General features: G+C 41.1%; 2 protein-coding genes across 9 annotated transcripts in view; one reads left to right on the top strand and one right to left on the bottom strand.

The window, feature by feature from the left end:
• LOC146660244 (RAC-beta serine/threonine-protein kinase-like) overlaps positions 1-24,752 on the bottom strand; it is a 54,238-nt gene that overhangs the window by 2,673 nt on the left and 26,813 nt on the right. For 7 of the 8 annotated variants that reach the window (XM_085420016.1, XM_085420014.1, XM_085420017.1 and 4 more), the window contains 6 exons: positions 22,120-22,188; positions 21,856-21,978; positions 4,880-5,008; positions 3,135-3,349; positions 2,965-3,052; positions 99-201 (listed from right to left, as the gene is read on the bottom strand). In XM_085420016.1, coding sequence (XP_085276142.1) covers positions 99-201; positions 2,965-3,052; positions 3,135-3,349; positions 4,880-5,008; positions 21,856-21,978; positions 22,120-22,188 — 727 coding nt within the window. The remainder of the gene's footprint in view (positions 1-98; positions 202-2,964; positions 3,053-3,134; positions 3,350-4,879; positions 5,009-21,855; positions 21,979-22,119; positions 22,189-24,752) is intronic. The other variant, XM_085420019.1, reaches the window with a different exon arrangement.
• On the top strand, positions 12,156-13,312 carry LOC146660245 (uncharacterized). The gene is made up of 4 exons (XM_085420020.1): positions 12,156-12,305; positions 12,621-12,709; positions 12,824-12,996; positions 13,160-13,312. The coding sequence occupies exons 1-4, from the start codon at positions 12,250-12,252 to the stop codon at positions 13,187-13,189; spliced, it is 348 nt and encodes a 115-aa protein (XP_085276146.1). The 5' UTR covers positions 12,156-12,249; the 3' UTR covers positions 13,190-13,312.

The raw sequence follows: 24,752 nt of genomic DNA, 5'->3' as shown, positions 1-24,752 counted from the left end.
GTAACAAGAAGGCAATCTAAGTCAGTGACCAAGAAACGTGATATTAACTTTGAATAATGATGGATCAGTGCTGACGGGTCCAACAAGAAGATACTTACACTTGTTTGGGGGAGTGAGTGTGATTGTTTGTGCTGTGAACTCCTCATCAAAGTACCGGGTATCTGTCTCTGATGTTACTTGCGGTTTGAAGAGGGGGGTCAGCTGTACCAGGGATTGGAAGAGACAGATATCACTTGGTAACATGCTGGATTTATAACATGCATGTAGAGGAGGGTCTACAATGCAGTTGGCATAACTCATACCTAGGGTATCCATTTAAAATTCCTACATCACTTCGGTCTTGAGTTATCATATTCACAAACTTGGGTGTACATGCTACCAGCCTGCCGACCTGCCCAGTGAGGTGATGACATTACCCCAATACCCTTTTGCGGAAATGGGGTAAAAAGCCACTACTTGACCCAGCTGTCTTAACTAATTATAGGCTGTTTATCTCAAAAGATTTTGAACGAGTAGCTGTGAAACAGCTAACTAATTATCTGTACAGGAATGGTTTATTTGGAGAGTTTTAAATCTGAATTTATCACAGTACAAAAGCAGGGTTAACGAAGGTTACAAATGATCATCTTATGGCCTCATCTCTGTGCTTATCTTGATGCAGCATTCAATACTTGTTACACAGATCAGAGCATGCTGTAGTTATTAAAGTTACTGTGTAAAAACCTAGATGACCTCTAATTCAGACAAACCTAAAGTTCTTGTCTTTGGCCCTAAAAATCTTAGAAATATGATGTGTAACCAGATACTTACCCTGGATGGCATTACCTTGGCCTCCAGTAAGGAATCTTGGAGTTGTTTTTGACTACGATATATCCTTCAATGTGCATATTAAACAAATATTTAGGGCTGTTTCTTGCATTTCCACAATATCTCTAAAATTAGAAACATGTTGCCTCACAATAATGTTAAGCAATACTGGCGACCACCAGTGGTAGCCTCGTAGCACATACACCTATGGTCTCAATTTCAAAATCCTGCGTCGCTTTGTTTTTAAGTTATCACAATCACAAGATTTTCAGAAAACTTGACCTCTAAACTTGAGATTAATTAAAAATTCTGATTAATTTGAAAATTCTCGGTGACTTCTTTCTTGAGTTATTGCATTCACAAGATTTTGTAATGACAATACCCAATCAGCCTTTTATGGCTAAGGAGTAAAAAACACTTGTATTCCCATGCGCTAATATTTGTATTAATTTTTATTAGTTCAATTAGCTTTTTGCTTTACGCAGAAACAGCTAACAGAAATTTCCTTCAAAGAGCTACTTATTAAACTAATTATAAATTTATCCAGGAGTCTGAGAACAAAGTGCTCTATTATTATGGTGATAGGGTACTATGAGTTCTTTAAGAAAAGATGGGGCCTAAATATTTAACAACTTGTATGTGAGGAGAAAGATTTTAAATTTTACTTTGAATTTAACATGGAGCCAATGAAGTGAAGTCAGTATGGGAGGAATATGCTGTCTCATTCTAGTACCTGGTGGTACTCCAACTGGAGCATTTTGGATCAACAGAAGGCATTTCAAAGAGTTTTTATGACAACCTGATAATGAATTTCAATAGTCCAGCTTAGAAGTAATAAATGCATTAATGCATTTTCAGGACAAGATCAGAAATAATATTTTTAATTTTAAAGATACTGCACAAAATAAGTAAGCAGTGCTACATATTTGTTTAATCAAGAACATCCTGGTCAAAAACAACTCCAAGATTCCTCACCGTATTACTGGAGGCCTAGGTAATGGCTTCCAAAGTATGCATCTGGTTAGACACTGTGTTTCCAAGATTTTTAGGACCAATGAATCAGAATTTAGACGCAGGACATTTATTATCTTAAACAGTTTAACGAATTGGTGTGTCAGTGGGTATCAGCTGCGTAGCAATGAAAATGTATCGTATGCCTTTGAATGACACTGCCTAAGAGAGGCATATATAATGTAAACAGAATTAATCGTAGCATGAAACACTCTGGAATTCTATGATTAACCTTTGCAAGTACAGAACAATCTTCATTTACATGAAAAAATTGGAGTCTATTAAATAGATTTGATTAAAACCACTGCAGCGTACTACATTCTCTAACTACGGCATGCTCTTATCTCTGTAATAAAATCTTAGTGTCCAAAATATTAAATGCTGCACTGACAAGCACAGAGGTGAGGTAGGAAATTAGAAGTCATCCAGGTCCTTATGTATTTAAGACATTTCTGCAACTAAAAGTGTGAAAACAATCTCCCATATTCTACATTTGCCTTGACTATGGAGTAGGGTTGCAAGATGGAAGCCTTTCCTGACAAAGAAAAACATTGAAATCTGGCAAAAATTTGCAAAATATACATCAAGTATTCCACAAGCATGAGGAAACCTCTGATATGGCCTGATGAGTAGGCCAAACTTTTTGGTTGCAATTCAAAAGGTTGTTGGTGAAAAAATCAACACTTTGCACCACCAAAAGAACCTAATATCAATGGAATCTATCACATGTGGATTGGCCTGATGGCTACTTTCCATGGACATTTACCATTTATCAAAATTTGAGAACATCTAAAATCCGTGTCTGTGAAGGTTCCCAGCCATCCACCGTCATCGTAGTGTAAGGAGCTTGTCACTCCACCTCACCCAAATTCAAGTGTGTGTGAAAAATGTGGTTACTTTATAGTACATCTGGTGAGTGTTGGGATTCCTCATGAATGTTATTATTAATTTGGTTACTTTTTATTTCTCTCATGTCATGTTGCTATGGAGCAACAAGAATGCTACACTGCAAGAATGCCAGAATCCATCGTTTCATTTTTGACTCACTTGTAACTGCTGTTCCTGTTAAATGAAGACATGACTGATTGGACTGTCTGACTGCGCTTGATAAATAGAAATAAGTTGTTAAAAAAAAGAAAGCCCCACCTTTCTCTGTTCCACATCATGCCAGTTGATGGTGATAAAAAATTTGTGAGTCATTACTTCTTTGGCATCACTGGGACCTCCTCCTAACCTGTCAGTCCAAATGAGATTATTTGAGAGTAAACTAGGCATTTTTAATATAATCCACACAGAGTAGTAGTTTGGGCTAATACCTGTGCTTGGGATCCTTCTTGAGCAGGCCAGCCAGCAGGGACTTGGCCTCGGGTGAGAGGTTCCGAGGAAAGCGGATCTCCTCCATTAGGATGAGCTCAAATAAGCGCTCGTGGTCTTGGTTATAGAAAGGCAATCGGCCACACATCATTTCATACATAACTACACCGAGACCCCACCAGTCCACTGCGCGGCCGTAGTCATTATCTTCTAGGACCTGAGGAAGAAGAGACCGATTTCTCAACAGCAGTAAAAAGCCATAACTCTGAATTGGCACACCATAGCATTTGGTGCAAATAATGGCACACTTTTGTGAGTCAAAAATATTTCTTCTTTATATGTTTTTTCTTCTTTTTCTGTTCAAACTTCTTACCAGTCATCTTTTACATCACCCCTTCTGTTTGAAAGAGCAGGGCTAATCTTTTCTCTTAAGTGTGTAAAAAAATCAAATGCATCATTTTCTTCCTACTCTTTAAATAAGTGATCTGCATGTTTAAATGGAGCTGCCATTTAAACCATGCTTAACTGGTACTAAGGGGTCCGAATTGTGCCTGATATAATATCAGTGTATATCAGTGAGCTGATAAAAGGAACCATACCAGCTAAAATTCACCAGAAATTGAAACTCAGACTACACAATGTTTTTCTAATCTTCTACTGTCTAATTTGTTAATTCCATGCAAACTGTGGCCTCAATGTGGTCTTCTGCTGGTGTGGCCCATCTGTCTATAGTAGAGCCCAATATAAGTCAGTTTCAGTTCAATTTCAGTTTTAATTGTCATATGCAAGCTAGCACAGGGTCAACATTCCAATGAAATGTGTTTGACGTGCAGAAGACAAGTCACTCAGCAGTATAATACAGTAAAAATATTACAAATATTAACAGACTAAATATATATAAATATATACACAAATGTATAAATAAAAAAATCTTAAATAGAAATGTGACCATTGAAATGGGGGTAATGGGATATTGCACATGGGATAAAGTGGCAGGAGTGAGCAGTAGCACAAACTGAGCAGTACAAGATTTTAGAGTTGCAGTTAGTACAGTATTGGACGGAGTAATGGTTTTTATTTTTATTTAAATACTAATAAGAATGAAGTGACCAGTGCAGAGTGTAGTATGTTCTTGAGAAACTTTAGGACAGCTTCTGTGTGCATCCTGTGAAGTGTGGTGTCGGTATTCAAGTGTTGTAGTTGAGGTGTTGAATGGCTTGATGGTAAAAGCTGTTTTAATAAATAAATAAATAAAAAACCAACTGGTGGTCGCCAGTGGTACTCCTCTTGACACAATTTGGAAATCCTGTGTTGGCTTGTGCTCAAGTTGTCGCATTGACAACATTTTCAGGAAACGTGACCTCTGACCTTGAGGTCAAGGTCACTGAGATTTGAACTAGTCTGAGATTATGGTATGGCATGAAACGTCTACATCACCTCATTCCCAAGTTCACAAACTTGGGTGATTGGGTGTCTTGGGTGTAGCATGATTCTTAGTGATATTGGACATTGGTCAACATATCAACTCACACGTACCTTGTTTTACTGTACACAGGAAAAACAAACAAAAACAGAACACTTTACATGGCTCAACCAAGACAGCTTCTTATGCACATAAAATATGAGTAATAGATTTACAGTTGCAGCAAATCTAGAGACAGGGGACCAAACTATGATATTAAACAAGCTATTAAACAAGCTTGACAACACAGGTGTGTTTAAAATGTGTCACCAGACAGTGCCTTACCTCAGGAGCCAGATATTCAGGTGTTCCACAAAAGGTTTTCATTGTTGCATCTGGAGTAATGCCCTCTTTACAAAGGCCAAAATCAGTTATTTTAATGTGTCCGTCTTTGTCCAGCATCAAATTCTCCAGCTGAGAGGAAAAACACATTCACATCAGATTTCAGTATAATCATACACTGCTGCCAATTCAACAGATCCACAGTTCCTGTACATTTTCTTCGTCTGTTCACAAAACAACAGAAAAACAAACATGCTGTCTACATTAAACTAACCAAAAAATAAGCCTACATCTAGTCAAAGCAGCTTGCAAAGAAAAGCGTCTGGACTTCTTTAAGTTGCTTGAAGACGTTTCACCTCTCATCCGAGAAGCTTCTTCAGTTCTAAGGTCAAATGGTGGAGAGTCCCAGATATAACCTAGTGGGAGTAACCCCCCACAGAGGGACAAAAAGACCCCCTGGTGATCCTCTAATCGCCTGAGCCAAGGTGTGAAACTGGGTGTGGGTCCCAATCAGCCAGAGCTCAGGCGATTAGAGGATCATCACGGGGTCCTTTTGTCCCTCTGTGAGGGGTTACTCCCACTAGGTTATATCTGGGACTCTCCACCATTTGACCTTAGAACTGAAGAAGCTTCTCGGATGAGAGGTGAAACGTCTTCAAGCAACTTAAAGAAGTCCAGACGCTTTTCTTTGCAAGCTGCTTTGACTACGATGACCTGGATGACTGAGAACCTTCACAGACATATTGCCTACATCCAGTGTACAAATATTTGTGGAACCTCATCATCTTGATCACTGAAAGAATAGTTTTGTTGTTCCTTTTTCAAAGACAGGTCGACGTCATTCAAACTCGTCCAAGATTTTTAGTAGATACTCCTGTGATATCAATTTGAAGCTCCCACATCACTGTATTCTTGAGTTCTTGCATTTACAAGAGTTTCAAAAAGAATTACCACTGACCTTGATATACAGGGAGTGCAGAATTATTAGGCAAATGAGTATTTTGTCCACATCAACCTCTTCATGCATGTTGTCTTACTCCAAGCTGTATAGGCTCAAAAGCCTACTACCAATTAAGCATATTAGGTGATGTATCTCTGTAATGAGAAGGGGTGTGGTCTAATGACATCAACACCCTAAATCAGGTGTGCATAATTATTAGGCAACTTCCTTTCCTTTGGCAAAATGGGTCAAAAGAAGGACTTGACAGGCTCAGAAAAGTCAAAAATAGTGAGATATCTTGCAGAGGGATGCAGCAGTCTCAAAATTGCAAAGCTTCTGAAGCGTGATCATCGAACAATCAAGCGTTTCATTCAAAATAGTCAACAGGGTCGTAAGAAGCGTGTGGAAAAACCAAGGCGCAAAATAACTGCCCATGAACTGAGAAAAGTCAAGCGTGCAGCTGCCAAGATGCCACTTGCCACCAGTTTGGCCATATTTCAGAGCTGCAACATCACTGGAATGCCCAAAAGCACAAGGTGTGCAATACTCAGAGACATGGCCAAGGTAAGAAAGGCTGAAAGACGACCACCACTGAACAAGACACACAAGCTGAAACATCAAGACTGGGCCAAGAAATATCTCAAGACTGATTTTTCTAAGGTTTTATGGACTGATGAAATGAGAGTGAGTCTTGATGGGCCAGATGGATGGGCCCGTGGCTGGATTGGTAAAGGGCAGAGAGCTCCAGTCCGACTCAGACGCCAGCAAGGTGGAGGTGGAGTACTGGTTTGGGCTGGTATCATCAAAGATGAGCTTGTGGGGCCTTTTCGGGTTGAGGATGGAGTCAAGCTCAACTCCCAGCCCTATTGCCAGTTTCTGGAAGACACCTTCTTCAAGCAGTGGTACAGGAAGAAGTCTGCATCCTTCAAGAAAAACATGATTTTCATGCAGGACAATGCTCCATCACACGCGTCCAAGTACTCCACAGCGTGGCTGGCAAGAAAGGGTATAAAAGAAGAAAAACTAATGACATGGCCACCTTGTTCACCTGATCTGAACCCCATTGAGAACCTGTGGTCCATCATCAAATGTGAGATTTACAATGAGGGAAAACAGTACACCTCTCTGAACAGTGTCTGGGAGGCTGTGGTTGCTGCTGCACGCAATGTTGATGGTGAACAGATCAAAACACTGACAGAATCCATGGATGGCAGGCTTTTGAGTGTCCTTGCAAAGAAAGGTGGCTATATTGGTCGCTGATTTGTTTTTGTTTTGTTTTTGAATGTCAGAAATGTATATTTGTGAATGTGGAGATGTTATATTGGTTTCACTGGTAAAAATAAATAATTGAAATGGGTATATATTTGTTTCTTGTTAAGTTGCCTAATAATTATGCACAGTAATAGTCACCTGCACACACAGATATCCCCCTAAAATAGCTAAAACTAAAAACAAACTAAAAACTACTTCCAAAAACATTCAGCTTTGATATTAATGAGTTTTTTGGGTTCATTGAGAACATGGTTGTTGTTCAATAATAAAATTATTCCTCAAAAATACAACTTGCCTAGTAATTCTGCACTCCCTATATACATACATATCTATATACATATATATATATACATACATATCTATATACATATACACATATATATCTATATACATATCTACATATATATATATATACATACATATCTATATACATATACACATATATATCTATATACATATCTACATATATATATATATCTATATATATATATATCTATATATATATATATATACATATATATCTATATATCTATATATACACATACATATACACATACATATATATATATATATATATATATATATATATATATATATATATATATATATATATATATATATACATATATATATATATATATATATATAAAAACACCCAGCACGCCCCTGCGGGCGGTTTATCCTTCAAGCTCGGGTCCTCTACCAGAGGCCTGGGAGCTTGAGGGTCCTGCGCAGTATCTTAGCTGTTCCCAGGACTGCGCTCTTCTGGACAGAGATCTCCGATGTTATTCCCGAGATCTGCTGGAGCCACTCGCCTAGCTTGGGAGTCACCGCACCTAGGGCTCCGATTACCACGGGGACCTCCGTTACCTTCACCCTCCACATCCTCTCGAGCTCTTCTATTTCTCCAGCTTCTCGTGTTCCTTCTTCCTAATATTGCTGTCATTTGGAACCGCTACATCGATCACCACCATTTTGTCCGTCTGTATCTGGAAGTCCCACAGGATCTTAGCTCGGTCATTCTCCACCACCCTCGGGGGCATCTCCCATTTTGACCTCGGGACTTCCAGGTTATACTCGGCACAGATGTTCCTGTACACTATGCCGGCCATTTGGTTATGGCGTTCCATGTATGCCTTGCCTGCTAGCATCTTGCACCCTGCTGTTATGCGCTGGATTGTCTCTGGGGCATCTTTACACAGCCTGCACCTGGGGTCTTGCCTGGTGTGATAGACCCCAGCCTCTATGGATCTTGTACTCAGAGCGTGTTCGTGTGCTGCCATGATTAGTGCCTCTGTGCTGTCTTTCAGTCCAGCTTTGTCCAGCCACTGGTAGGATTTCTGGATATCAGCCACCTCCTCTATCTGCCGGTGGTACATACCGTGCAGGGGCCCTTTCCTTCCATGATGGTTCCTCGTCTCCCTCCTCTTTCTTGGGTTTCTGCTGCCTGAGGTATTCACTGAGCACTCGGTCAGTTGGGGCCATCTTCCCAATGTATTCTTGGATGTTCGTTGTCTCATCCTGGACTGTGGTGCTGACACTCACCAGTCCCCGGCCCCCTTCCTTCCACTTAGCGTACAGCCTCAGGGTGCTGGACTTGGGGTGAAACCCTCCATGCATGGTCAGGAGCTTTCTTGTCTTTATGTCAGTGGCTTCTATCTCCTCCTTTGGCCAGCCTATTACCCCAGCAGGGTACCTGATCACGGGCAGGGCGTAGGTGTTGATGGCCCGAATCTTGTTCTTACCATTCAGCTGACTCCTCAGGACTTGCCTGACCCTCTGCAGGTACTTGGTGGTTGCAGCTTTTCTAGCGGCCTCTTCATGGTTCCCATTCGCCTGCGGGATCCCCAGGTACTTGTAACTGTCCTCTATGTCTGCAATGTTGCCTTCTGGTAGTTCAATCCCCTCAGTTCTGACTACCTTCCCTCTCTTTGTTACCATCCGACTACACTTCTCCAGTCCGAACGACATTCCAATGTCATTGCTGTATAGCCTGGTAGTGTGGATCAGTGAATCGATTTCTCGTTCACTCTTGGCATACAGCTTGATGTCATCCATGTACAGGAGGTGGCTGACAACTGCTCTGTTCCGTAGTCGGTATCCGTAGCCAGTCTTGTCAATTATCTCACTGAGGGGGTTCAGGCCTATGCAGAACAGCAGTGGGGACAGAGCATCTCCTTGGTAGATCTCACACTTGATGGTGACTTGTGCTATGGGCTTGGAGTTGGCCTCTAGTGTTGTACGCCACATCCCCATCGAGTTCCTGATGAAGGCTCTTAGGGTCCCATTGATCTTGTACAATTCTAGGCATTCCAGTATCCAGCTGTGGGGCATTGAGTCATAGGCCTTCTTGTAATCAATCCAGGCCGTGCACAGGTTGGTCAGTCTGGTCTTGCAGTCTCGGCTGACTGTTCTGTCTACCGGTAGCTGGTGTTTTGCGCCTCTGGTATTCTTGCCAATTCCTTTCTGTGTCCCGCTCATGTATTGACCCATGTGCCTGTTCATCTTAGCCGATATGATGCCTGACAGGAGCTTCCATGTAGTACTGAGACAGGTTATTGGTCGGTAGTTGGAGGGGACCGGTCCCTTCTTGGGGTCCTTGGGGATCAGGACTGTCCGACCTTCGGTTAGCCATTCCGGGTGTCTCTCGTTAACTAGCAGCTGGTTCATTTGTGCTGCCAGAGGTTCGTGGAGTGCAGTCAGCTTCTTTAGCCAGTAGGCGTGAACCATGTCGGGCCCTGGTGCTGTCCAACTCTTCATACTGGAGACCCTTTCTTGGATATCTGCCACTGTGATGGTTACTGGACCCTGTTCAGGGAGGTCGCTGTGGTCTGCCCTCAGATCCACTAGCCACTGAGCATTGCCGTTATGGGTTGCATCCTTCTCCCATATGCTCTTCCAGTATTGTTCTGCCTCCAGCCTTGGTGGTGCTGTTCTCTTATTATTATTGTTCCCTTGCCACTGAGAGTACACCTTTGCTGGTTCTGTGGAGAACAGCTGGTTTATTCTCCTGCCTTCTATCTCTCTGGTGTACCTCCTCAAGCGGCTGGCCAAGGCTGTGAGTCTTTGCTTGGCCAAGGCCTCAGGTATGGACAGCTTGCTGTATTTCTTATGCACCTTCTTTGTCGCACCTTTCTGCAACTCCGTTAGTGTGCTAACCTCCCTTCGTGCTACTTTGATCTTGCCCTCTAGCCTCCTCCTCCATGGAGGGTACTGCCCCTTGTGGCTGTTCAACTTGTAGCCAAGCATCTCACTGATCACTGCTGCCATATTGTAGATCAGCTTGTTAGTGTCGGTAGTCGTGGTTGTAGGTATTGTCCGTAGTGCTGCATTAACATCATCTAGCAGACCTTCTGAGGGTACTTCACGTAATCTTGGTAACCGGCTACGGGGAATCAAGCTTGGCCATGATCCTATTTTTCAGGTCAGTTCCTCTCGCACTCAACGATCCTTCTCCTATCGCACTTGGGGCTATGTACCCAATCTCGGGTGGGGGTGATGATATCTCCCCCCTGACCTGGCGTCCTGACCCAGATAGCAAGGAGACATTGAACAGATGTTGATTTTCCATCTGAACCATCAGAATCGTCAGGATTGAAATGTCAACACAAAACCAATGTTGAAACAACATTGAAATACTGATGAAACCTGACACTGACATTGAAATAACATTGATTCACTGTTGTTCTGTCATCGTTGATTGTTGATCTATTTATAGTTGACAAGGTGACAACAATCACGTTGAAAAACCATCGATTTATGGTTGAGCGGGAAATTAAAGCTGCTACCACTTGGACTATTCCGCAGCACCCCTATCACATTGGTACATCCCTCCAGGTAACCATTGTCTTGTACAGTAGAGCGGGACATTAGATTTACTCTCAGCGGAATTGACCGGAGAAGGCATCAGTTCATGCACTGCACTGGCCTGCACCATGATTAGTATAAGGTAAGAATGAATGACTTTTGTTCTATTCGTTATTTCCACGGTTGCATTTGAATAACAGTAAAAAAAAAAAAAAAAACAAACTTGTTAATGTAAAGTTTCGGATAAAATGTGGGAGCCCGAAATTGTGTCTACTTTCATCTTACAATCCGGCAACAAATAAATTGCACTGCAAACAAAGTCTATCAACAAAGAAAACATTTTCGTTTCATACTTTTCTGTTATATTCCCTTACAAAGCTAGCTTTAACGCTTCGAGGGTTCCTTTGTTCTTGCCGTCGCCTCGGCGCTTGACCCAGACTTTCGCTCTGTAGTTGCTTTTTAGCATAGTACTACAAAAAATTGTAAATCTGTGATATATGATTGATAAACGTAAAGGTAACTGTATAAATGTGTTCAATGACTTTGTTACTTTTAATGATTGGTGAGCACCCGCTTCGATTCGCACTCAATTCAAACTTTACACTGCACGCTCACCTAACTTGCGTTTGCACCTTTTGTCCACACGTAAACTGCGTTTAGCATTTACGTGTGGACGAGGAAGACGGAGAAAACGCAGCGTCAAAGGTGTGCGCCTATTTTGACGCCACACTGTGCGCCAAGTTTTTGTCTCGGTGCCATGAATTCCTACAATGGCAGACTTAGACAAAATACTGTTAATTTTATTATCTTCAGTGTTTAAATGCTTACATATACGGGTTTGCTTGTAATTGTTGCCTATATACATTTTAAGCTATTATTTATTATTTAGTTCAATCAATATATCAAGTTTTGTAGTGACTATGAAATATATTGTAATTATCTGTTTCCTGTTTATCCTAGACAGGGCAAAAAAGGACTCCAAATTTAAAAAAAAAGATAAAAATGAAAGACTGGTGCATTGTGCAGTTTAGCACTGGTGGTACAGAAATAGTCCCTAGATCATGGATAAATGGGGAGAAATTGTCATGGCCTCCATATCCTCCGTGAGACACATTCAGGATCCACGACGCAGTAAAGAGGAGAGTTCATCCTGGTGCAACATGACTCACCTATGCACCAGTCCGACTTCTAATAAGCCATGGTGGGTATCATCTGGATTGGTATTGAATAAATGTAACAATAACAAGTTTTTCGTGTCCTAATTTATGTCTGGCCATACATTGTGTTTGTACTTCCAGACACATTTCACGAAGCAGAACGCAGTCTTCAGAAATATCTAAGTGAACACTGTGATATGTCTGACCTTCAGTCCGAAGCTGAAACTCAGACCAGTCATAAAAGAAAGCACAAGTAAAACTTTTTTTATTTCACAAACATATCTTTGATTGCTAAGAATTTATGATCTTGTCTTTTATACATATCTGTGGTGCTTGCATACTGCAATATCACCACATAATATAGTCCAAAAAGTGGAAGCTTGTAAACTTTTTATAAATGCAAAGCCGTGTACACTTGTGCACTTCAAAAATTCCTTGTATACTGTACCTTCTTGCACATCTCAGTTTCCTGTGTGTGTTGTTATAAATCAAACTGTACCTTTAGGAAAAAATATTCCAAAAGCACATTTGTAATTACTTATGACCGTTTTCAACTTTTTTTCTTTAGACCAAATCCCCTGTACACATATAGTGACTCAGAGGATGAGCAGCCCACAAAAAAATGGTTTCCCCAGGCCCCTCGAGTGAAAATACCAGGTAATAAAATACTGTCTAGTGTCTTTGTACATATCTGTGTGTGACACAAGGAAACTTTTGATAAGTTGTCTGTATTCTTAAATACTTAAAAAAAAAATTATCTTTTTCTGTCAGACCTGACGAGAGCTGTTAACGAACTCCGTGAGGAGGTCAGAGCCATCCGCAATACCGGCTGCAATGAATCGGTAGATGCTGGGGTACTGCCTCTGGATTTGCCCTTGCACAACATTGAGGAGCTAAACAATGCAGAGCCAGCTCTTCAATCACAAGAGGCAAATAAGGCAATGGTAAGTATATAAAGGTTATGTACACTTTGTAACTATAAAGTGTAATAGCTGTCAGATGTGATTTAAATACATAACAACGGCCTGTTGATTAAACACACAAGCACTTGCATACACATTTAAGACATGAGACACGCTAATTCCATCTCTTAAAATGTGTCTATAGGTGAGACGCTTTGCCTTGATTGGAGCCTGACGCAGCAGTTAGGGGCAAACTCTATGTCCGAGTTTGTCTTTGCACAAGCAGTGCAGAAATGGCTCCGATACGCCCCAGATCATTTGGGTGGTGCAGGACGCACATCATGCAAAAAATTACAAACTTCTGTGAATCATATAAACGTAAATAGGAAACTGTCTTTTAATAAAGTATTTAGCAAACGAAACATGCCTATTGACCTTTTTTTGTTTATTTTTTTTCTCTGTTACATCACATGCAATGCTTTCTTATTTTAGGATATTAATATTGACATGATACATTGTGAGACATTTGGGTTTTTTTTATAAAGGGTGTCCAATTTAAGGAATAAGTACAATTATGTGTTTAGGTGGTTGAAGTATTGATGGAAACATGCAGTAGTTTAGTATTGGTTAAAATACCTATAAAGAAAGGTAGATTTCCAGTCATGATTTAACTGTTGTTTTAATAAAAAGCAACTGTGCGAAAGAGGTGGAAAATCAACACCATAGCTCAACAGTGTTTCAATATCAGAATCTGACATTGTTTCAATGTCAACAGTATTAGAAAATATAACGTTGAATCAACGTCAGGTTTCAACATTGATTCAACATCAAAACCTGACGTTGTTTCAACGTTAAAAAAGGGTGCAAGAGTGACGTCAGGTCAACGTCACACTTCAACGTTGATTCAATGACACAGCCTGATATTGACTCAACATTGTTTCAATGTTTCCTTGCTATCTGGGGACTCCTCCTTGCCGTAGAATTTGTGTTGTACCTCGTCCATCTCTAGTTGTGAGAGCAGTCCCTTCTTTCAAATGTTGGAACACTGAGCTACTAGTTGTTTCGCCGTCATTGTGGATGTTGGGTATCGAAGAATCCATAGGTCCCTCATCCTATTCATGTAGCCCCTGCCGCCGGGGTTACTTGCGTAGTAGCATTCCAACAACGCCCTGTTTTCGTCTCTTGCCCACCGATGCCTTCTTGTTCCAGTAGCCCACTTTTCGTCAGGGTGCCCTGGTTCCTCAACACCTGACGCGGACCTTGTTGATCCGGGCGACGTCCGAGCCGGCATGCCTTCATATTTATTTGTCTCGCTCATGTCTGCGGTAGGCTTGCTTAGCTTTTTCAATAGCTGCAAAGTCCTGAAAGCGTTTGTTAAATTCTCCAGAAAGAGACACGATAGCTGTTGCACACCTCTTCATTTGGACATTAATATCCACTGGGAAACTGTCAATAACCTCTTTCAAAGTTGGGAAGTGTGTGGTACAGGGCTCTGTTAGGGACAAGTGTCTTTGAAAAAGTTGCAGTTTGGTTCCAAAGGCCTTGATGTAAGCGTATAGTTGGCTCACCACTGCGTCTTTTCCTTGAAGATTAACATTCAGCGCATTCAGATGCTTCGTAATGTCAACCAAAAAAGCCAGATTTGCCAGACATACAGGATCAGACATTTCTTCCATTGGTTGTCCCTTTTCATCTAAAAACTGTCTGATTTCCTCTCTGAGAGAGAATAATCGCTGTAGTGCAGACCCCCGACTTAGCCACCTCACATCATTGTAATAAGTTACGTCACCATATTCAGCCTGGATGTCATGCAGAAACTGCTGAAACTGTCGGTGGTACAGAGCTTTAGAGCGAATACAGTTGATTGTCTTTGCTACTGGTTTCATAACATCATCAAATTTGAGATGTTTCGCACAGAGAGCCTGCTGATGAATGATACAGTGAAGTTTAACAGCGTTACCTGCTTCTTCGCTGACTTTATTGCAGATCAGTGTGGACAATCCGCTTCGCTCACCAGCCATGGCAGGTGCACCATCAGTAATGATCCTAGAAACTTTACTCCATGGTAGCTTCATATCATCAACAGCTTCACAAACAGAAATGAATAAATCCATTCCTCTGGTTTGACCCTTAAGGCTTTTGAGATCCAGCAGCTCCTCTGTCACGTTCATCTTGTTGTCGACTCCTCGTAAAAAAAATCTGTAGTTGCGCGGTGTCAGATGCATCGGTGCTTTCATCGCAGGCTAATGAGAAATAATCAAAATCCACTCCTCTGTCCCGCAGCTGTCTGTGAATGTCTGACGATATATCCTCAACTCTTCATGCCACAGTGTTGCGTGCCAAGCAAACACTCAGAAATTCTTGCTTCTTCTCGGGGCAAATGTTCTCCACCATTTTCATGACACAGTCTTTGATAAACGTACCTTCAGTGGAAGGTTTGCCATGTTTAGCTATTAACATAGCCACTTCGTAGCTGGCTTTCGTGATATTTTCATGTGTCTCACAGGCCCGCATGAAAAATCGCTGTTGCGAAGCCAGAGCAGCTTGGAGTTGCTTCACATTTTCAGCGCGCTCACTCCCTGTTAGCTTGTTAAATGTTGCAGCATGTTTAGTCTCGTAGTGTCTCCTGATGTTAAAATCCTTGAACAAGGCAATAGTCTCTTTACAAATCAGGCAAACACAATTGCCTCGAATTTCAGTAAAATTCCCACCGCTCCTGAAAGCGGCGGCCCTCACCATCAACCTTTCTCTTTTTTTGTACAGTCGCCATGGCAGAAATGAGCAGAGAAGGGCGGGCTTGCAGCACAGGTGCAAGTAGCAAAAAAAATGTGCTGCCACCATGTGCTGAAAAAAGGAATTACACCTTTAAAGTCATGATTTATTTATTCAGACTTAGAAAGTGAGCCATAAATTATACATAATTAGACTGAAGCTGTGGGCCACTTGAAATCTGTCGGACTTTGGACATGCCTGACGTAAAAACTCCAAAACACGTACAAAACACAACAGAAGTGCTCCAGGATGCTAGGCGCAGTGTTGAGCTTTTGTTACCTAGTGGCTACACAAGCCAGCAAGTACCACTGACTGGATTTGGTGTGTGGTAGTAACAGGTAAATGAACTTTTTTTTTAAATTATTTGAATATATGAGTGCTTGTGTATAAATACACAAACCATACACATACTGTATGCTTTCAATTGTGTAATTTAAGTGATCTAGGTAGCTCTGTTTTGGAAGTTCAGTTAATGCTAGAAATGTGTTTTGGAGTTTGTATGTGCTTTGGAATTTGTACATGCTTTTTGGATTTTGTACGTGCTTTGTCTCTAGGGGCCACTGCATATATTTATATATAAAATATATATAAATAAAACCAACTTTTTTTTTTACATTAGTAATTCCTTTTGAGCATAATTTTATATTATTGTTAATAATAAATTAATTAAAGCAACAAAACAACCTGAAGAGTCGGTTCGGAGCCGAAGAGCCGGCTCTTTTTAGTGAGTCGAGCCGAAAGAGCCGGTTCTCTAAAAAGAGCCGGAAATCCCATCACTAGTGTGTGTGTGTGGTGTCGAGCCAGACTCCAATAGACCTTTAATATGCTGTGGTATGCCATCATGTGATACGCTGCAGCCTGCATGCCAAATATCTTTGGGCAAGATACTAACCCCATGTTGCTCTCCAATGCATCTATTGGAGTATGACTGCATGTGAATGTTAAATACAAAGCACTCAGAAACAGCGTAGAAAAAAGTGCTTGTATGAATGGGTGCGCTGCTTTTTTGCATGTAAAGCACTTTGAGTGCTCAGATAATGTAGAAAAGCGCTATATAAGAACCAGTCCATTTACCATTTACCAATATCCAACTTTCTGATAAGTAGATGACCTGCTAACCTGTAGCTAACCTGTAGCTTGTCTGTTTCTCAGAATCCCCAGCTTTCTTATAAGCCATCTACTGACCGGCATCGACACTATCATCGTGATTTATTGCCAAGTACTTAGCTGCTTGCCCACTGTCCTGTTCCCACCACCTTCCAAGCTCCAGTCCCTGTACTCTTTTAATCCCTGCTGTTTTATCTACTCAGCTTGCACTGTCCTGCTCCTTAAATTCACCTGCTGCCCTTCATTTATCTCCAGTGACTTCCTTTTTAAAAAAAAGACAAACTTAATTGAAAAACCTATTCCTCTGGTGTAATTCAGCCTGCTTGTTGCTTCGTCTTGTAATTGGAAGGTTGCCGGTTCAATCGCCGGTTCGGACAGTCTCGGTCGTTGTGTCCTTGGGCAAGACACTTCACCCGTTGCCTAGTGGTGGTAGTCAGAGGGCCCGGTGGCGCCAGTGTCTGCCAGCTTCGCCTCTGTCAGTGCGCCCAAGGGCAGCTGTGGCTACAATGTAGCTTGTCATCACCAGTGTGTGGATGTGTGTGTGAATAGGTGGATGACTGAATGTAGTGTAAAGCGCTTTGGGGTCCTTAGGGACTAAGTAAAGCGCTATACAAATACAGGCCATTTACCATAACGTAACAAGTTATATTATGGTTTCTGTGTTAATGTCCTGTGACTGAAGAAAAAAAAATCCCATCGACGCAGATTATTTGTCTGCTGATATTTAGACAAATAATAGAATATAATGAATAACAAATTGAACAAAAAGAATAAAATACTATTGACAGTCAAAGTTTACTTTAAAAAAAATTATATTAATAAAAAGCAAGTCGACTTCTAATGAGAAGTTAACATCTGTCAGTTATGTTCTTAAAGCTTTTATCTGTTGAATTCAGAAATGTATTATACAAGTGTTAGTATGAATGTTTAATGGTTCATAGACTGACTAGTATGATGTCATTTTACTGATGAGGACAACTGCGACAGGAGAACCCAATAATAGAGACCTACTGTAAAGGCATCCCAGCCAATTTGCTTATCCTTTTGCATAATATAGAGGCAAAGAGGTTGCGCTTTTCACGTTTCTCAATTTTATGTCTCTCATCTCTACTGTATCTTGAGACTGAAACAATTAAGTCAGTTTGGCATCTTACAGGTTGTCTCATTTCCTAAAATGCATCTGGAGGGCAGAGGAGTCCCGTCAGCATCACTGTAATGATGTACACTTTTGTAAGTTTTATCTGCAATGCATAGAAGAGGAGCTACAAAAAGTTGCAAGTAATAAATAACACACAAATAATGAGATTTCTAAATTCAGCATTAATTTGTATTCTTAGTTATTTAAGATGATTAGGTATGTAGTCTAACTTTTTACCCTTCACCATTTGTAAGAGTGCCCAAAAAATGGATATGCTCATCTATCAGTAATCAGAAGACACAGCAGTGCTCTGGAAATTAGACAATAGACAGATGATGCAAATGTGCCACACACTTTTTTAAGTGACATCAATTTAACACGATGCAGTAAAGCTGTCTTATCACTACAGTGGCTGACTGGACTCCTCTCTCTCCTCATGTCTCTTCCTTAGAGGAAGGGGAGGGACTAAGACTGGAGGGACTAAGACTGCTTGGAGAGGAGGCGAGGAAAAGAACTGACAATAGCTCCTATTCCCCAGTCCATTACAACAAATACAAAAACAGCATACAGCCTTCCTGCAAACATCCACTCCATTGAAAGGGTGGACAGCAGCATGAAAGAGATACTGGGAAAACCCTTTAGCAATCAAACATATTTGCTGCATAACAATGACTTTGTATAGATTCCTTTTAGCTTAATATGCATGGATAAAACAGCTTAAAGATACTGTCATTTAAAGTGTAATGTTCTGATGTCCCCGAGTGACAGTCCTGTGGTTCAGAGAGAGGGCTCAAAGATGAAGTAAAAGTCATGATTTACTGGGACAAACTGAGTGAGAAACACTTCTGGCAGCCAAAATGCTCATTCATTCTTGTTAGAATAGAATAGAATTCAACTTTATTGTCATTGCACATGCAGAGGTACAGGGCAACGAAATGCAGTTTGCATCCATCCAGAAGTGCTTTAGTGATATAGATATATTACAATATATATTAGCAATAATATAGATATGTAAGTATATTACAGAAATGGGTCTATTATGGTATGTTATAATGTACACGGTATGAAGTATGTTGTGAATATTCTATAACTATAAGTATGTACTAGAGATGGACCGATCCGATATTACGTATCGGTATCGGTCCGATACTGACCTAAATTACTGGATCGGATATCGGAGAAAAATAAAAAATGTAATCCGATCCATTAAATATCACGAAAGCACCTCACAAAACTTGCAACACGCCGTAACTCGCCTCAGAACGTTAGCAGTCGGAGCAGTATGCGTCACGTGATAGAGCGGCTGTGGCATGCGGGACCTGTCGGTGGTCTGGATAGCATTTGGAGCTTCGCTAGCAACCTGGCATTTCATCTCCGACAAAGTTATCCCCGAGAGAAGTAAAGCACGTGTGTAAGTCCATCTCTGAATGTTTGTAAAGCATTCCCACGTTAAGCTTAACGAGCGACTGCCTCTCGCTCTCCGGCTGCTACTTCAATCGTGAAACTGCTTAAATGATCAGCTGATCGGCTTTTCTGTCGCGAGTCTGTCTCTCTTGTTTGTTTTTGGCCCACTTTGCACCAGAAAGAGGAAACCAGCGGCTGAACAACAGCAGCACGTTTAAGCTTGATAAGCTGTTGTTACAATTTATTTAATATTACTTTCTACACCAGGATCTTTTTCTACGTAGCTGACGGCTGGTAACTGTGCAGGGGCGGATCTAGCAAAGTTTAGCCAGGGGGGCCGATAGGGCATTAACTGGGAAAAGGGGGCACAAAGACATACTTTTCTTTCTTATTCTCATTTAAAATGTCGAACTTTTAATAAATAATTATCTGACACCCAAAGTTTTAATTTGATGTAAAATGAATAGAAGTCAATTACTGTATATAGTGACTATTAAGTCTAATATATATACCCTAGTAAGCTATAGTACTTTTTACTTTGGGAAGGTACCATCTGTGCAGTCTGCAATTTTGTTGAAGAAAGATGTTGAATCTATTTAATATTTCTTGAAAAATAATTGATTTCTGTGCATTTTTTTTTCCACACTGCATCAAATTAAGGTTGATTACGTCGATTAAGCATCATGAGGTGGAGCGTGAGGGGTGGTTCCCTATTTTTTATTTATTTATTTTTGTTGTTGCTGGGAGTTGGAACCCTATTAGTTAGGTTGCTTAATATTTACGCTAAGTACTCTTTAAAATACCAGAACAGGGAGGATGGTGTAGGTCTAAGTTTATTAGATTGATCAGTATTGCTGAACTATGAAATATTTTTTTTGTATACAGGTATAACAGAATAGCTTTAGTGTAGTTGTTGTTTTAAACTTGAGTATGAACTTGCAGACTTGCAAAATGCAGCAAGATATTTTAAAAAACAGTTTTGTTGATTAAAAAACACTATATCGGATTCATATCGGTATCGGCAGATATCCAAATTTATGATATCGGTATCGGTATCGGACATAAAAAAGTGGTATCGTGCCATCTTTAGTATGTACAGGCTGTAGTGAGTACAAGCTATGTACAGGCTATGAACAGGATATAAATATGAAAAACTATACAGAATATGAAATAAATAACTTTACAGAAATCTGAGATATACAGTTATACAGAAATGGGAACTATGCAAGTTGTAAACAGTTGTAGGATTAAAAATTATCGTATGTACAGAATGATTATTTACACAGAGCTATACAGTAGTGCAGTTAAGATAAGTGAGATATGTGGATAATTCCTACAGAGGCTATATAAAGTGCTAGTGGTTGTGAGTGGTGGTTTAGTCCATGTTATTATTGTGTTTTTGAGGGTACAGTTGTCCATTGTGGGTGTGTGTATGTTCAGTCCATGTGTTAACGTGGGTCAGATGTCAGGAGGCAGAGTTCAGGAGTCTGACAGCTGTGGGGAAGAAGCTGTTCCGGTACCTGGTGGTCTTAGTCCGGAGGCTCCTGTAGCGCCTCCCAGAGGGCAGGAGGGTGAAGAGTCCATGTGATGGGTGACTGGGGTCTCTGATGATTTTCCCAGCCCTTTTCAGACACCGCTTCCTGTAGATGTCCTTTATGGCAGGAAGTGGTGCTCTGGCGATGCGCTGGGCAGTTTTCACGACCCTCTGCAACGCCTTCCGGTCTGAGGCAGAGCAGTTCCCGTACCAGACTGTTATACAGTTGGTCAGGATGCTCTCGATGGTGCAGCGTCAAGTTGTTCTTGACGCTGCCCCTCATAAGGATTGAGGATTTTTGTCCTTTGTGTTGATTTTGTCATTATTCACAGTGTTAATGTGCAAAAGCAAAGTTTTGAGGGAAACTTACAATTGTTCTGTTGTAGTGAATCCAGCATGGCATACAGAGGACAGTGAAAAATGAGACCTCTTGGTCTTCTGCTTTTGACTGGATGACCGCTCTGTCCGCCCTACCAACACCTCTTTAGCTACAAGTACGAGTTTTACAACACATTTACTGTAAGACGTGTTTCCAATGTCAAAGCGAGGAAATTCATGAATTTGTAACTCGAGAGGATGCAATTGAGCAGTTGTATTCACTAATTTGAGAGGTTGCAATCACAGAGCTTTGGTTGTAAGTTGTAAAAATATATGTAAAATTTAAATTCGAAATTTAAATTTTGGTTTTGCAAATATAAGTCTATTTGTGCATGTTTATTCTGTAACTAAATTTAACACACTTGTGAAAGCACAAAATAATAATGAAAATTTCAAAATACAAGTTAAATTTTTTTCTAAACACATTTTATTCTACAAGCTCTCAAATTTTGCAACATTTCCCTTGGTGTGTGATTATAAACAAATTAAGATTCAGTTTGTAGTATGATTGCAGTCATACTTGCACACGGGGCATTTATGAAATGATGGATTTGTGTGTCGTATTCACCTTCAAATCACGGTAAACAACGTCACGTGAATGGAGGTACTCAAGTGCTGATACAATCTCAGCACCATAGAAACGTGCCCGGTCTTCTGTGAAGACTCGTTCACGTGAGAGGTGGAAGAAGAGCTGAAGAAAACAGAGCAGAGAGAGTCAAGGACTTACCTGGTGTTACACAAGATCTGTCTACGTGTAAATGGTTAACTCTTGAACTGGGTGCATCCCATATGACTGATGAGTTGATTATGGATGTAGGATATGGGGTCTCACCTCGCCTCCATTAGCATATTCCATTACAAAACAGAGTCGATCGTGGGTTTGGAAGGCATATTTCAGTGTCTGTAAGAACGTTATCACAATGAAAATAAAATATCAGGTATACAGCGAAGAATCCCTATGTAACTACTAACCATCAGGAGAAAAACAAACAAACAAAGTAAATAGAAAGAGGCCTTTGATTGGGTTTAAGAATTTTTAAGATTCCTCAAAATCAATTAAAAGACTCAATTTTCCCTTACTTCTGATTTGAAGACTGCAACGTGAAGATACTGTAATGAGTTTAATAGCGTTTAAGAAATGACAACTAGTTTCGGGTCATAGTTTAGTAGGCTCATCCTATCTCAAAGCAGCTATCTTTTACAACATTTCCTGCTCGACCATCTCCAATTTGAGCAGTTTTAACATGTCAGACACTTAACTTTTGCTTCATCTAGTAAATTCTTGTCTAAATATACTTTGCTTATACAAACAAGCAGAAAGAAAATGATACACATACACACATATATACACACATATATATATACAGTGGGGCAAAAAAGTATTTAGTCAGCCACCGATTGTGCAAGTTCCCCCACTTAAAATTATGACAGAGGTCAGTAATTTGCACCAGAGGTACACTTCAACTGTGAGAGACAGAATGTGAAAAAAAAAAATCCATGAATCCACATGGTAGGATTTGTAAAGAATTTATTCGTAAATCAAGGTGGAAAATAAGTATTTGGTCAATAACAAAAATACAACTCAATACTTTGTAACATAACCTTTGTTGGCAATAACAGAGGTCAAACGTTTACTATAGGTCTTTACCAGGTTTGCACACACAGTAGCTGGTATTTTGGCCCATTCCTCCATGCAGATCTTCTCGAGAGCAGTGATGTTTTGGGGCTGTCGCCGAGCAACACGGACTTTCAACTCCCGCCACAGATTTTCTATGGGGTTGAGGTCTGGAGACTGGCTAGGCCACTCCAGGACTTTCAAATGCTTCTTACGGAGCCACTCCTTTGTTGCCCGGGCGGTGTGTTTTGGATCATGTTGGAAGACCCAGCCTCGTTTCATCTTCAAAGTTCTCACTGATGGAAGGAGGTTTTGGCTCAAAATCTCACGATACATGGCCCCATTCATTCTGTCCTTAACACGGATCAGTCGTCCTGTCCCCTTGGCAGAAAAACAGCCCCATAGCATGATGTTTCCACCCCCATGATTCACAGTAGGTATGGTGTTCTTGGGATGCAACTCAGTATTCTTCTTCCTCCAGACACGACGAGTTGAGTTTATACCAAAAAGTTCTACTTTGGTTTCATCTGACCACATGACATTCTCCCAATCCTCTGCTGTATCATCCATGTGCTCTCTGGCACACTTCAGACGGGCCTGGACATGCACTGGCTTCAGCAGCGGAACACGTCTGGCACTGCGGGATTTGATTCCCTGCCGTTGTAGTGTGTTACTGATGGTGACCTTTGTTACTTTGGTCCCAGCTCTCTGCAGGTCATTCACCAGGTCCCCCCGTGTGCTTCTGGGATCTTTGCTCACCGTTCTCATGATCATTTTGACCCCACGGGATGAGATCTTGCGTGGAGCCCCAGATAGAGGGAGATTATCAGTGGTCTTGTATGTCTTCCATTTTCTGATGATTGCTCCCACAGTTGATTTTTCCACACCAAGCTGCTTGCCTATTGTAGATTCACTCTTCCCAGTCTGGTGCAGGTCTACAATACTTTTCCTGGTGTCCTTCGAAAGCTCTTTGGTCATGGCCATGGCGGAGTTTGGAGTCTGACTGTTTAAGGCTGTGGACAGGTGTCTTTTATACAGATGATGAGTTCAAACAGGTGCCATTCATACAGGTAACAAGTGGGGGACAGAAAAGCTTCTTACAGAAGACGTTACAGGTCTGTGAGAGCCAGAGATTTTCCTTGTTTGAGGTGACCAAATACTTACACTCAACAAAAATATAAACGCAACACCTTTGTTACTGCTCCCATTCCCCATGGGATGGACGTAGAGACCTAAAATTCATTCCAGATACACAATATAACCATCCCTCCCAAACAGTGGTCACAAATCAGTCCAAATGTGTGGTAGTGGGCACATCTGCTATATTGAGATAATCCATCCCACCTCACAGGTGTGCCACATCAGGATGCTGATCTGACATCATGAGTAGTGCACAGGTGTACCTCAGACTGCCCACAACAAAAGGCCACCCTGGAATGTGCAGTTTTCTGCGCTATTGGGGGTCTGGGGACCCAGAACCGGTCAGTATCTGGTGTGACCACCATTTGCCTCATGCAGTGCAACACATCGTCGCATGGAGTCTATCAGATTGTCAATTGTGGCCTGTGGAATGTTGGTCCACTCCACTTCAATGGCTGTGCGAGGTTGTTGGATATTCGTGGGAACTGGTACACGCTGTCGTATACGCCGGTCAAGCACATCCCGAACATGCTCAATGGGTGACATGTCCGGTGAGCATGCTGGCCATGCAAGAACTGGGACATTCTCAGCTGCCATCTGCCCTGAACAATGTGAACCATGATTCATCCGTGAAGCGCACACCTCTCCAACGTGCCAGACGCCATCGAATGTGAGCATTTGCCCACACAAGTCTGTTACGGCGACGAGCT

Source organism: Rhamphochromis longiceps, linkage group LG10 (genome assembly GCF_057381845.1).
Source record: "Rhamphochromis longiceps isolate RC_006_pf linkage group LG10, R_longiceps_female_GT1.1, whole genome shotgun sequence".
NCBI classification, from domain to species: Eukaryota; Metazoa; Chordata; class Actinopteri; order Cichliformes; family Cichlidae; genus Rhamphochromis; species Rhamphochromis longiceps.
The sequence above is the reverse complement of the archived record's forward strand: the minus strand, read 5'-3'. Positions and strand labels throughout refer to the sequence as shown.

What these genes read in the sequence shown, in the direction of transcription:
- LOC146660245 (XM_085420020.1), top strand. Translation starts at nt 12,250, where the DNA reads ATGTCTGACCTTCAGTCCGAAGCTGAAACTCAGACCAGTCATAAAAGA. An exon ending in AGTCATAAAAGAAAGCACAA is followed by an intron (nt 12,306 to 12,620) that starts GTAAAACTTTTT and finishes TTTTTTCTTTAG; the next exon opens with ACCAAATCCCCTGTACACAT. An exon ending in CCCTCGAGTGAAAATACCAG is followed by an intron (nt 12,710 to 12,823) that starts GTAATAAAATAC and finishes TTTTTCTGTCAG; the next exon opens with ACCTGACGAGAGCTGTTAAC.